Source organism: Ambystoma mexicanum, chromosome 3p, assembly GCF_040938575.1.
Source record: "Ambystoma mexicanum isolate Mex_15411 chromosome 3p, UKY_AmexF1_1, whole genome shotgun sequence".
Classification (NCBI taxonomy): domain Eukaryota; kingdom Metazoa; phylum Chordata; class Amphibia; order Caudata; family Ambystomatidae; genus Ambystoma; species Ambystoma mexicanum.
Genome location: NC_090925.1, coordinates 960831776 through 960846210, shown reverse-complemented (window position 1 = coordinate 960846210; position 14435 = coordinate 960831776). Strand labels below are relative to the sequence as shown.

General features: G+C 49.4%; 1 protein-coding gene across 1 annotated transcript in view; it reads left to right on the top strand.

Moving 5' to 3' along the window:
* The window catches only part of AHCY (adenosylhomocysteinase), a 403130-nt gene that overhangs the window by 230845 nt on the left and 157850 nt on the right, over positions 1 to 14435 (top strand). The window contains exon 7 of the mRNA XM_069652263.1: positions 1903 to 1990. Within this exon, the coding sequence (XP_069508364.1) occupies positions 1903 to 1990 (88 nt within the window). The remainder of the gene's footprint in view (positions 1 to 1902; positions 1991 to 14435) is intronic.

The following is a 14435-nucleotide window of genomic DNA, read 5'->3' as shown; positions in this document are numbered from 1 at the left end:
TGGAAGCCTGATTGGCGGACACCCAAGATGATCTCTTCGAGGTAATGTTGAACTTGGAGGTAGGCTATGTGATCTTCAAGAGGTATGGTACCGTTGTAATGGGGCGATAGTTTATAGGTATGGAGGGATTGAGGGGGGCTTCTTGAGCAGCGGCAGGATCCCAGGCTTCCTTTAAGGAGGTCGGCACAGATTTGCACCCGAAGGAAGCATTAATGATGGCAGAGCTGATTTGAGTATCTTGGTGCAGTCGTGGATAATCTGGTCTGGGTCGGTGTCACCTTTGCAACAAGAAAGTTTGAGACTTTGATTATCTTGGTGATTTCAGGGACAGACCGGGTGGAAGTTGAAAGGGGCGCAAGTGTGGGTCGGTAAGTCACTGGGGGCAGTGGGTGGTAGTGGTTTCAATAGTATGGCTTGTTTGGAAAGGTTTTTGTTTTTTGAGGGAGTTCATTTTCCCAGTGAGGGCATCTTGAATTTTGTTGCATCAGGCTCTGTTCACTGTCGGGTCTGGGAGGGGGGGTCTCTAACTCCCTGAGGAACATGAATATTTCCCAGTAGATGATTTGGCATTAGTGATCCTGGAGCTGTAGCTGCTAGGTTTCTGTGTGGATTTCCCTTTGATAGTCTTTGGCGAAGGAGGTGAAGAGGGCTTTGGAGGCAGGGGGAGGGATTTTTCCTCCATTCCAGCTCCGAGGCATGCTCTTTGGCACAAGCTTTGAGAAGCTTGGGTGTGAATCGGGCTTTTTTTCTTTTTTTTTTTAGCTTAGGTTGAGCGAGGCAAGCGTGTGGACTGTCTAAGCAATGGTTTTGTTGCAGATGTCGACCAGTGCTGCTGGGTCTGTTAGGGAGTTTGGGGGTGAGTGAGGGTATCAAGTAGCGGGGCGCGGTTGTTCTTGAGATTTGCTGTGCAGCCGGCCAGGCCTGGGACGTTCACATGGAGGGATGTCAAAGGCAATGGTGTGGTGGTCGGACCATGGGCAAGGAGAGGTGACTGGGTTGGTGATGCTGCAATTGAGGTTGCTGATCCAGTCAAGGGTGCAGCCTTGATTGTGGGTTGACTCGAGGGATTGTTGCGTGAAGCCAGCTTGGTGGAGTGCGGTGGCTACGCTGGTGGCGAGGGTGTCTGATCATTGAGACCTAGGTAGAGGTCCCCAAGAATTAAGATTTTAGAGTTGGGCTTAATGGAGGAGTTGATGCTTTAAAGTAGGTTGTCCTCCAAGGCGAGCTGTGGCCAGGAGGACGGTAGAGAAGGAGGATGGTGATGGAATTGGTGTGGGACATGGAGCTTGTAGAGTAGGGATTTGCAATTGGTGATGACGTTGGTGTTTGTGGCTTTGATGGTGAGGGTGGTTTTGAAAATGAGTGACGCTGACTCTGGAAATGGCTGGGTCCGCAGCGGGGTGTAGCCAAGTTTCTGTTATGGCAAGTAGGTCACGGTTGTTGGAAGCTATGAGGTCATTGATTTCGGATGCGTGAGTTGGGACTGATCTGCCGTTGAACAAAGCGCAGTTGATGGGCGTGTGGGCTGGTCTGGCGGACATGCGCATTTGCGTTGGACGGAATGGCTGATGAGTCTATAGTGGGAAGCTCGGGATGAGCTGTGTGCACAGTCCCTGGAACCTATTCCTAGTGAGGATCGGCGGGGGCGTAGCGATTTGCGGAACTGGAGGCTTCAGGTTGATTGGGCATCAGCGCATCTGCATTGGACTGAGTGGCTGAAGAGCGTAGTGTGGGAGGCGCAGTCTCAGGAAACTATTCCTGCTGAGTATTGATGGGGGCATAGCAATGTGATCACAGTATGTGACTTCTGAGACACTCTCCATAGACCCTAGCACACCTCTGTTTAACGTCAAGGAAGCCAAGTTAGTCCTGGCTTGAACTAAAAACCTTTTTTCTTTTCAGGTTATGAAGTTACAACCATGGATGAAGCTTGCAAGGAAGGCAATATCTTTGTCACCACCACAGGGTGCACAGGCATTATCGAAGGCAGGTATGAATCATTGAGCAAAGGGGCCTAAGAACTAAAATGTCTGTCCCACTTTTGAGACTCTTCTTTTTGCAGATCTTCTTACGGTTTCCATACTGATTATTTGAAACTATGCACCCGTCAACCCCCTTACCCTTTAACCCCTCAAAGAACTGTAATTGTATTATGGGTGGTCTTACACCATTCCTTCCCACCCAATTTGTCACAAGCTCTTGATGATAAACTTTTTGGGTGTTTGCTTAGTTAAAAATGCATTCTTTGTTCAGTAGAAAGCTGAACTATACTTGACTGGTAACCTTGATTCTGATGTTTGTTAATCTGCTTAGAATCACATACTGTGCATATGGTCCGACATCCAGTGGTAACCGCAGAGTATTGCATCTTGTCTTTCGAGAATCGAAAGGGGACGTCAACATGGGTGTGCCTTTAACACTATCCCTACGTGACGTGTAGTGTACCCAAAATCCCTCACGCGTCGAGGTCCCTCAGATTGTTTTTTCCGCCCAGCATACTGGTTGCTTTGATGCGGAGCTCGTTAAAGACTTTGCTTATTGTCCATCGACCTTTGGTCGAATAATTATATAAAGAATCCTCATCACCCTACCTGTTCCTTGTTACGACGGCTGTTGCAGATCTTCGCCGAGACCTTCAGGAACTCGATGGACGGTGATCAAGTTGGCGTTGCTGACCATGTGGCCAGGCCTTCCGCCGGCCTATACAGTAGGGAGAGTGGGGTCAGGGTGGACATTTCTATACAATGAGAATACCTTTCCCTTTCCTTCCTCTTTCCCTTTCGGTCTTCATCACTAACCATCCTCAGCTATGGAGAGGACTCCATTTAAGTTTTGCCCTAGTTGTAGGAGCAAATTCTCTCTGAAGGACAGGCACAGACTGTGTAATCGTTGCTTACCGCTCAGAGGAAGGATGCGTGGCTTGTAAGCTCCTTCGTCCTAAAACATTAAAGGAGCGTAGAGTCAAACGGTGGGCGGCCTAAGGTATGTCGAAGGCCAAATTCTCTCGTGCTGCCGCAGCCACTGAATCCGACGGCGAGAGTGACGAACATATCTCCGAACCAGAGTTTGTTGACCTTTCGACGGAACGCTCGCGTTCCGCATAGTCTGTCCCCGGCCCAATAGCCACGGCTTAGGCACTGCTGTGTGGGAAGTCACACCCCAGTGACAAAGACTAACATATACACAGCACAAAGCCCACAATCCTAAGTCGATCTTCGGCCAGGTTGAGGAAGACTTCAGTGCCAACGGTTACACCTGAAACCCCGGTGGCACCCGCTGACCACCAGGTTCGGCATCCCTCACCGCAGCCGCAATTGTGCCTAGCCACCGGGCAATCAAACAAAGGGCGCTACCCCAATATATCGGGTTCCGCCGAGATGCATCGCAAGAAGGCGTCCGGCGGCAACAGGGTTCCGATGCCGCTGAAGAAGGCAGTCACAGATGAGGCCTCGGCAGTGCTGAATAGGGCGGCCGTTGAGGACAAGGCCCCAACACCGGCGCAAGAGACCCCCTCGCAGGCTGAATTTACACACCTCCCCACCGCCGAGGACGTCACCCGCAGCTTAGCCAGGATTGTCGCCGCCGATTCTCAGAAGCGGCAGAGCAGGGATGTGCTGAGGCCCACGGAAGGGCCCATGGAGGTCCACGGAAGGCCTAAGGGGGGTTACCTGAACCCACCCAGAAGTCCAAGGAGAAGCACAGAAGTCTCACCTCTGTCGGGGCCCCAAGAGGAGTTCTCCAAAAGCAAAGGACTATTCTCGGCGCGTTTCGATAGATGAACAAAATCAAGACATTTTTCCACCTCTAGACCATTCTAGACCCTCTGTTTGGACTAGAGAAAAATTTGAAAACTGCATGGAAAGGCTGGACAGGTTTGTTTTCCCTTCAGAACAACCCACACCAAGGAGGCCAAAGGATGAGAGCCCTGTGGACCCCAAGGCTAAGTTTCCAAGACTTTTTGATCCCTCTTTAGAAGAGGGTATTTAAAACTATGATTTAACAGACAATGACATTCATGCTGATACCTAGGATGAAGAATTAACCAACCCTGAGGACTTGCATGAACCTATAGAGGGCTGGGAAGAAAGCCCAGATGGGGGTGACCCCAACCATGGCAATCCCCTGATCATCAAGACCCTGATGTCCTGCCCCTGGACTCTCCCCAGTCCACTCCCACTAGGCAACAACCATCACCAGTGGATGACCAATTGACCTTTAACATAATGTTGCGTAAAGCAGCTGATCATTTTAAGATTGCTATGGATGAGGCGGTCCCCGAAGCTGACTTTGTGGAAGATATCCTTTAGGAAAAGCCACCGGCCAGCCAGGCCATTCCCCTCCTTAATTCAATTAAGAAATGTCTGGTGCCATCCTTATCAGGTGTCAACCCGCGAATGAAAACTTTTGCCCTTCTCCATCAGACCCTCTTTATATCTGATGTCATTCCACCCCAGATTTCCCTAGTAGTGACTACTACACGGAAGCGGGCAGGGGTCCTTTTGTCAACTGGCAAGGCACCCCCTGAGAAGGAAGGTAAACTACTTTACGGCTTGGGAAAAAGAATCACGGTTGCTGCCGCGTTCTCAACACGCATTGCCAACAATACCTTGTTGGCCAGCTACGCCGATGCCCAGTGGGCTTTACAGGAAGGCATACAAGAGGTTCCCGAACCCCTATGTTCTTTCCTCTCCACTATCTTTGAAGGCAGACTGATGAACCAGAGCATTCTTAAGAATACTTTGGATTCTGCAGAAATGGCTGGTCGATTCCTGGCTCAGGGCACACTCCTAAAAAGACATGCTTGGCTGCGCAACTCTCGATTTAAGCCAGAAACGCAGGCATCACTAATAAACCTGTGGAAGAATCCAACTTGTTTGGGAAAGCGGTAGATGAGGCCCTCGAAACAGCAAAAAAGGAGAATGACACCTTAAACATTAGACCAGATCACAGACACTCTACGAGAGGAGGATCTGGTTCCAAACGGCTTTTTCGTGGCCAACTCTTCCCTCAGCAACCATACTCATCAGGATACAATTGGAATTCTACACAGGGAAATAGTGGATACACCACCCCGTATCCCCAAAGGGGTCAACGCCATGGCAAAGGAAGAGGCCGGATTTCTACCCCTAGAGGCTCCCCGGCCTCGGGCTTTAAATGACTCGGAAGATTCGGGTCCCCTCCCATACCTCCCCGGTCGGACGCCTGCTAACATCGTTTCTTCAGGCATGGGAGGAGATAACTACAGTCCAATGGGTGCTGAAAACCGTGGCCCATGGGTACTGTATAGAGTTCAACCTGTCCCCAACATTCAGACCTCCACGAGCAAGAATGACACCAGACCATCTTCGCATTCGTCTGCAAGAAGTAGGTACTCTACAGGAGAAAGGAGCCATAGAAATCATACCCTTGCACAGGTAAAAGAAGGAATTCAGTGTACTTCCTTGTACCCAAAAAGGATCTAGCCATGTTCTAGATCTGCGCCCAGTGAATAAGTTTGTAAAGGCACAAAAGTTCTGCATGGTCACACTGCAGGAAGTAATCCCACTGCTAACACAGAGGGGCAACATGGCAACACTGGACTGGACATGAAGGATGCATACGTTCATATTTCAATGTTGCCAGCGCACAGAAAATACCTCAGATTTAATACAAGACCAGCATTATCAGTTCAAAGTACTACCCTTCAGCATAGCATCTGCACCAAGGGTATTTACGAAAGTACTAGCGGTAGCAGCAAATCTGCGCAGGCAATCGATCCCGGTATATCCTTACCTCGATGACTGGCTCATAACGGGACTCTTATGAAACATGTCTGTCAAATACCAAAAAGACGATGGATCTTTTATTCAGTCTGGGATTCTCTATAACGAGAAAAAATCCAGCCTAGACCCCAGTCAAGTCAAACAGTTCCTAGGGGCTCTAATTCGAACAAAGGATGTCCTCGTCTTCCCCTCCAACGAGAAAAACATGTTTCAGATCCCTCACTATGTAGCCATTCGAGAAGTGACTGGACGCAAGGCTATGCGACTGCTAGGAATGATGGCGTCATGCATCTACTTGGTCCCTCACGCGCGACTGCGCCCAATGCGAAGTGGCTCAACAGCCAGTGGTGTCAGGCCAGCGGACAATGGGACGATCTAGTAGTTGTCTCGCCGGCCCTTGGTCTCTCGCTGCAGTGGTGGTCGAGGGAGAACCTCTTGAAAGGGAAATCCTTTACCACCCCAAAGTGGAGGCCACTCCAACCAGACTAGTCTCTTACAGGGTCGGGAGCTCACCTGCTACAACAAACAGCGCATGGAGCTTGGTCGTCAGACATAGCATCCAACTACATAAACCTGTTAGAACTGTTGGCAGTGGTCAAAGCACTAAAAGCTTTCCAAACACAACTGCAGGGGAAGACGGTCCAGATCCTCACAGACAGCACCATGGCCATGTAGTATCCGAACAAACAAGGGGGCACTCATTCTCCAGGGCTGTCCAAACTGTTCCCGAACATATGGAAGTGAGCTCTCAAACGCAACATGTTCCTACTATCACAACATGTTCCAAGGGAACTCAATCTTCTGGCAGATGTACTCAGCAGAGAGTTTCCGTTACCCAGGGAGTACGAATGGTGATTACACGAAGACATCGTCTCCAACATTTTTGCAGAATGGGGCTTCACAGTTGGATCTGTTCGCAACTCTGGAGAATGCTCATTGCCAAGATTACGCCTGCAGGTACCCCCAGAACTGCTCCACGGGGAGCGGACTCTGGATAACATGGTCAGAGATTTGTGTACACACCAGCCCCCCCATTCTCCTCCGACTCCCCTTCTCAAAAAGATTGTGCACAAGATGCACAAGGAACCAGTCACAATGATACTGGTGGCCCCCATGTGGGCCCGCCAACCCTGGTTCGCTCATCTGATGTCCCTATCTCCTCCAGTCAAAGTGCCTCGCCCGTACAACATGTCGCATGACAGAGGGGAGACGCTTCACCCATGCCCGCAGACATTGAACTTAGCGGCCTGGCTCCTGAGGTCATAGTTTGGACACCTGCAACTCCCTCAGTGATGTATGGACATTCTCAGGGAGGCAAGAAAGCCAAACACCAGATACTGCTATTGCAGTTAATGGAAACAGTTTGTCATCTGGTGCAACTCAAAGAGCATTAACCCGATTAACTGCTCTCCCAAACACATTGTGTTATACCGAACTCATTTACTTGACTCAGGCCTGGTCTTCAACTCCATAAAGGTGCACTTAGCTGCACTTTCAGCCTACACTACATCACAGAGTGTCATGGTGGAAGATACCTGTTACTAAAGCTTTCATGGAAGGAGTGAAAAGAATTCACCCTCCCATTTCCAACCTGGCTCCCGGATGGGACCTAAATGTGGTGTTGACTAGGCTTATCGGGGCTCCCTTCGAGCCCATGCACAAGACAAGTCTTAAAGACCTCACCCTTAAGACTGCTTTTTTAATAGCTATTACCTCCATCATGAGGGTTAGTGAACTATAAGCGATCTCGATCCTAGAGCCCTTCGTAACAGTACAAAGACAAGGTGGTTCTGCGCACTCACCCTAGATTTTGTGTCTAAATTAATTTCAAAGTTCCATGTGAACCAGTTAATAGAACTACCAACATTCTTTCAAAATCCTTCAAGCATGGGAGAACGTACATCCTGCACACACTGGATGTACGCAGAGCGGTCATGTTCTACATGGAAAGAATTCGACCACTTACAAAGACTAATCAGTTTTTCGTTTCGGTGGCGGCAGGAAGAGGAGACGCAGTCTCCGAATCCACTATCTCTAGATGGATGTCAAATGCATTACACTTTGCTACACTCTTGCTAAGAGAGCTGCCCTTCAAGCCTAGAGCACCTTCCACCCGAGGCACTGGGGCGTCCATAGCATTCATTGCAAATGTTCTCCTCAAATCTATTTGCAAAGCAGCAACCTGGAGTTCTGTACACACCTTTACAAAACACGATGCCCTAGACACTTATTCTAGGTCTGATTCTCAGGTGAGACGGGCAGTACTAAGACATCTTTTCACTACTGTTCCTTCTCACAACCCGCCTCCAACTCCGGGTACTGCTCGCTAGTCTATGCACAGCATGTGATTCTAAGCAGATTAACAAACATCAGAAGACATGCATTACTTACCGTAAAAGCATTTCTGATGGTTGTATCTGCTTAGATTCACATGCGCCCACCCTTCCCCCCCCACTCGGATGGAAGGAACATAGACATCCTTTTCTATATCTCTCCCTTTTCTGTACTCACTCACGTCTAGAAGGCTCCCTCAGGGCAGAAAAATACAAACAGAGGGACCTCGACGCGTGAGGGATTATGGGTACAACGCACGTCACTATAGGGATAGTGTTAGACACGCCTTGTCGACGTCCCCTTTTCGACTACGAAAAACAAAATGCAATACTCTGCAGTGACCACTGGATGTCGGACCTATGCACAGCATGTGAATCTAAGCAGATACAACCATCAGAAATGCTTTTACGGTAAGTAATGCATTGTCATATATATATATATATCTGATGTTTGTTAATCTGCTTAGAATCACATGCTGTGCATAGGTCCGACATCCAGTGGTCACTGCGGAGTATTGCATTTTGTTTTTCGTAGTCGAAAAGGGGACGTCGACAAGGCGTGTCTGTAACACTATCCCTATAGTGACGTGCGTTGTAACCATAATCCCTCACGCGTCGAGGTCCCTCAGATTGTTTTTTTCCGCCCAGCTTCTGGTCGCCTTACGCGGAGCTCCTAGAGAGACATTGCTAATACATACTACGGACCTCGGTCCTTAATTATACTTATTATATTGTTAAAGATCCCTCCCCTCAACGTTAGCTGTGAAGCTGTTTCTCCGCCGAGCAAGTTTTCGACGGAGGGGAAGAGACGGAGGAGATCCTTCGGCGCTGCCGAACACGTGGCCGAACACGTGGCCTGGCCTCGCCGGCCAACATACAGTAGGGAGAGTGGGGGTTCAAACTTTTATCTTCTCTTTGAGAATGTCTTTCTTTCTCCCCTATCTTTCCCTTGGGGTTGTTATCACCAGTTATTATTGCCTCAGCTATGGAGAGGACACCTTTTAAGTTTTGCCCACGCTGTAGGGGCAAATACACTTGGAAGGACAAACACAAGCTCTGTAATCGTTGCTTGCCCCTCGATCATAAGGAAGACAGCTGCACGGCCTGTAAGCTCTTGAAACCAAGAACTCTTAAAGAACGGAAAGTTAAGAGGTGGGCGGACTACGCTATGTCGAAGTCAGTTTCCTCACCCGCCGCCGCTGTTACAGAAAGTGACGAGGAGGGTGATAACTCGACGTCCGTTACGGAAGTCATTAACCCCCCGACGGGCTCGGCTCATGCCCTGCTTATGGGGATGAACACCCCGGCGGCAAGGACGCGCACAGACCCCATAGGCCTAAGCACACAACCCACGGCTCTTCTTCGTCGAAGACGAAGGATCCATCAGCGCCGAAGGGGACGCAGGGCACTCCGGCGTCTCCCTCAGACCGTAAGGGTCTCAAGCCCCACCCGCAAACGCAGCCGCGACCAGCGATTGGGCTTTCATCAAACACGGGCGCTACCCCAAAATCATCCGACGTAACACTCCATAGAGCGGCCGTCGAGGCAACGTCGACACCAGAGTCCTCTACTGACAAACTCGTTGTCGAGAGCCTGGCGAGAATTGTTTCCGAAGACAAACTTAAGCGGACGACGAAACAAACGTCCAATACTGCACAAAAAGCTATGGAAACGCCGAAAAAGCACAAGAGTAGCCAGGAACTGCCCCCTTCATCTAAGGGCACTTCTGAACTACCGGAGGGCTTTTCAGAGGGCGACGGAAACCTTTCTTCGACGTTGTGGGAGCGTTCTAAGCGTTTTGAAGGTGAAAACACTGATTTCCCACCTCTAGACTATTCAGGGGTCCCCCATGAGACCTTTGAAAGACTCCATTCTTGTATGGAGAAAATGGAAAGGTTTTTGGGAAACCAAAACCCACCCAAAAGACCAAGAGAATGGCCCCAGGATGACCCTAGGGTCAAGATTCCGAGGCTGTTTCCCCCTTCTACAGACGTATATGACCTCACTGAAGAGGAGCAATACCTCCAGGAAGATGAGGAATGTTTGGGTGGAGAGGAAGAACATGAGGAAGAGGGGTTTGAAGAAGATCCTTACACTAGTGCAGGAGCTTTCGAAGAAGATACAGCTACCTCGCAGCCCTGGCTATCCCCATCAGTGCAGCCTTGGCAATCCCCATCAGTGCACTCAGACCCTGATGTCTTTCACCCTTCTCCTCCCAAGGATTCACCTATTGGAAACACCTCTCCCATAGATGACCAACCTTCACTTAATGCACTATTGCGCAAGGCAGCAGCGCATTTTGAAATAGACACAGGGGAGACTCTTCCTGACATAGACTTTGTAGAAAAAGTTATTAAAGAAAAAGCCCCTGTTAGTCAGTCTATTCCGCTCCTGGCTGCTATAAAGAGAATAATAACTCCTTCCCTTTCCAATCCTGCCTTAGTCAGAGGGGTCAACCCTCGGATAGAAAAGCTCTTCAGCCCTTCGTCCTCTGACCCTTTGTACATCAGAGGCCATTCTATTCCGGACTCCCTCGTAGTTACTAATACAAGGAAAAGAGCAGGGGTACCACTATCCACTAGTGAGGCACCACCTGACAAAGAGGGCAAAAAGCTCTATGCACTGGGGAAGAGAATCACAACGTCCGCCGCCTTTTCAACTAGGATTGCAAATAACAATTCCCTACTAGCTAGCTACGCAGATGCACAGTGGAGCAAGCTGCGCAGCGAAGCAGAGGACGCACCAGAACCCCTGCGTTCACGCCTGTTAGCTACAATCTCAGAGGGAACTCTTGTAAACCAGGGCATCGTAAAGAACTCCTTAGATGCCGCAGAGACGGCTGGCCGTTCCCTGGTTCAGGGAATACTTCTCAAACGCCATGTCTGGCTGCGCAATTCGGGATTTAAGCCGGAAACACAGGCTTCCCTGATAAATAAGCCCATAGAACAAACACATCTGTTTGGGAAAGCAGTTGATGAGGCCCTAGAACATGCGAAGAAAGAGTTTGATACCATCAAGACTCTTGACCAAATTTCTAGGCCCCCTAACAGATGCGGCTATGGCAATAGACGCGCCTTTCGTGGCCAACGCCAGCAGCAAAACCAACAGCAATTTTACTCTGCTACCAACTGGCCCTCTAACCAGTGTAACACCCAGTTCAGTCAAAGAGGCCAACGCCGTGGCAAAGGAAGAGGTCGCGGCTCCAGCCCCAAAGGTTCCACGCCCAATACCAACAAATGACCCGAAGATTCGGGTCCCCTCCCATGCATCACCGGTCGGGGGCCGGCTAACATCGTTCCTTTTAGCATGGGAGGAAATATCGTCAGACCGCTGGGTATTATCCACCATAGCCCACGGATACTGCATCGAATTCAACGGTTCCCCGAAGTACAGACCCCCACGGAACCGACGCATGACACCGGAACACCTCACCATTCTTCTTCAAGAAGTAGAAGAGCTACTGAAAAAAGAAGCAATAGAGGCTGTCCCCCTATCTCAGGTAACAGAAGGTATTTATTCAGTGTACTTCCTTGTACCCAAAAAGGACTTAACCATGCGCCCTGTATTAGATCTGCGCCCAGCGAACAAGTTTGTGAAACCCCAAAAGTTTCGTATGGTAACCTTGCAGGAAGTAATCCCACTGTTATCACAAGGAGATTACATGACAACACTAGACATGAAAGATGCATACTTTCATATTTTAATGTTGCCAGGGCACAGAAAATACCTCAGGTGCAAGATAGAGAACAAACACTACCAGTTCAGAGTACTACCCTTCGGGATAGCATCTGCACCAACGGTATTCACGAAGGTACTGGCAGTGGCAGCGGCCCACCTGCGCAGGTTATCCATCCCGGTATACCCTTACCTCGACGACTGGCTCATAACAGGTGATTCTTACGAAACATGCTTCTCCAATACCCAAAAGACTGTAGACCTTTTGTTCCAACTGGGCTTCTCCATCAACGAAAAGAAGTCCAGTTTAGACCCCAGCCAAATCAAACAATTCCTAGGGGCTCTAATTCGAACAAAGGACGGCCTCGTCTTCCCCTCCAACGAGAGGGTCCAAAACATGCTGTTTCAGATCCCCCATTATGTGGCAGGTCGAGAGGTGACGGTACGCAAAGCAATGTGCTTGCTAGGGATGGTGGCGTCATGTATTTATTTGGTACCTCACGCGCGCCTGCGCCCAATGCAAGAGTGGCTCAACAGCCAGTGGTGTCAGGCCAGCGGACAATGGGACGATCTAGTGGTGGTCTCGCAGGCCTTGGTTCTCTCGCTACGGTGGTGGACAAAAGAAAACCTGTTATTAGGGAAAACTTTTGCCACACCCGCAGTGGAAGCCACTCTAACCACAGACTCATCCCTTACAGGATGGGGGGCTCACCTATCCCATCAGACTGCTCACGGAGCGTGGACTCCGAGCTTAGCATCCAAGCATATAAACCTGCTGGAACTACTAGCGATGTTCAAAGCACTGAAAGCCTTTCAGGAACACCTACAAGGAAAGACAGCACCACAGCCATGTACTACCTCAACAAGCAAGGGGGCACTTACTCTCCAGGACTGTCCAAGCTGTCCCAGAACATCTGGAAGTGGGCTCTCAAACACATGTTCCTACTATCACAACATGTACCAGGGGAACTCAATCTGCTAGCAGACAAACTCAGCAGAGACTTCCCCCTGCCCGTAGAGTACGAATGGCGGTTAAAAGAAGACATCGTCTTCGACGTCTTCACACAATGGGGTTTCCCGGAAATAGACCTGTTCGCAACTCTGGAAAACTCTCAATGCCAAGATTACGCCTCCAGGTACCCCCAGAACCAGTCCAAGGGGAACGGTCTATCGATTCCATGGTCAGGGAGATTTGTTTACGCTTTCCCCCCCCCCGACTCCCCTTCTCAACAAGATAGTGCACAAGATGCACCAGGAACAGGTTACCATGATACTAGTGGCCCCAATGTGGGCCCGGCAGCCATGGTTCGCTCACTTGATGGAGATGTCCCTATCTCCCCCAGTGAGACTTCCCTGCCCGTACAACATGCTGTCACAGGACAAGGGCAGGACACTGCATCCATGCCCTCAGACCATGAACTTAGCAGCCTGGCTCCTGAGATCATAGAATTTGGACATCTACAACTCCCGCAGAGATGTATGGACATCCTCAGGGAAGCCAGAAAACCTAATACTCGCCACTGCTATTCTAGCAAGTGGAAAAGATTTGTCATATGGTGTAAAGGTAAGAGCATCAACCCGGTTGATTGCTCTCCCACGAACATTGTTCTGTACTTGACCCATTTACTGGATTCAGGTGTAGTGTTCAATTCCATTAAAGTCCAGCTAGCGGCACTTTCTGCATACACCACTTCCCAACTTAGTGTCGTGGTGGAAGATACCAGTTATCAAAGCCTTCATGGAGGGGGTAAAGAGAAAACACCCTCCCATAGCTAACTCAGCTCCCGGATGGGACTTAAATGTGGTTCTTTCTAGACTCATGGACCCTCCCTTTGAACCCATGCACAAGGCAACTCTTAAAGACCTCACTCTTAAGACTGCTTTCCTAATAGCTATCACCTCCATTAGGAGAGTAAGTGAACTACAGGCTCTTTCTGTTCTAGACCCCTTCGTAACAGTTCACAAGGATAAGGTGGTTCTACGCACACACCCAAGGGTTGCACCAAAATTCATCTCTAAATTTCATGTAAACCAGTCAATAGAACTACCAACGTTCTTTCAAAACCCTTCCAGCTTGGGAGAAAAAAGTCTGCATACACTAGATGTACGCAGAGCTGTCATGTTCTACATGGAAAGAACCAGACCACTGAGAAAGACTAACCAGTTCTTTGTCTCGGTGGCAGCAGGAAGAGAAGGAGATGCAATCTCAAAGTCCACTATATCTAGATGGATTGTTCAATGCATCACTCTCTGTTTCTCTCTTGCTAAGCGAGAACTACCCTTCAAGCCAAGAGCACACTCTACTCGAGGCACTGGGGCATCCATAGCATTCATTGCAAATGTTCCCCTTGAGTCCATCTGCAAAGCGGCAACCTGGAGTTCTGTACACACCTTTACAAAATACTGTCTAGATGCCCACTCTAGATCTGATTCCCAGGTGGGACAAGCAGTATTAAGACATCTTTTCTCTACTGTTCCTTCTCACAACCCACCTCCAACTCCGGGTACTGCTCGCTAGTCTATGCACAGCATGTGATTCTAAGCAGATTAACAAACATCAGAAGACAATGCATTACTTACCGTAAAAGCATTTCTGATGGTTGTATTTGCTTAGATTCACATGCGCCCACCCTTCCTCCCCGCTCGGATGGAAGGAACATAGACA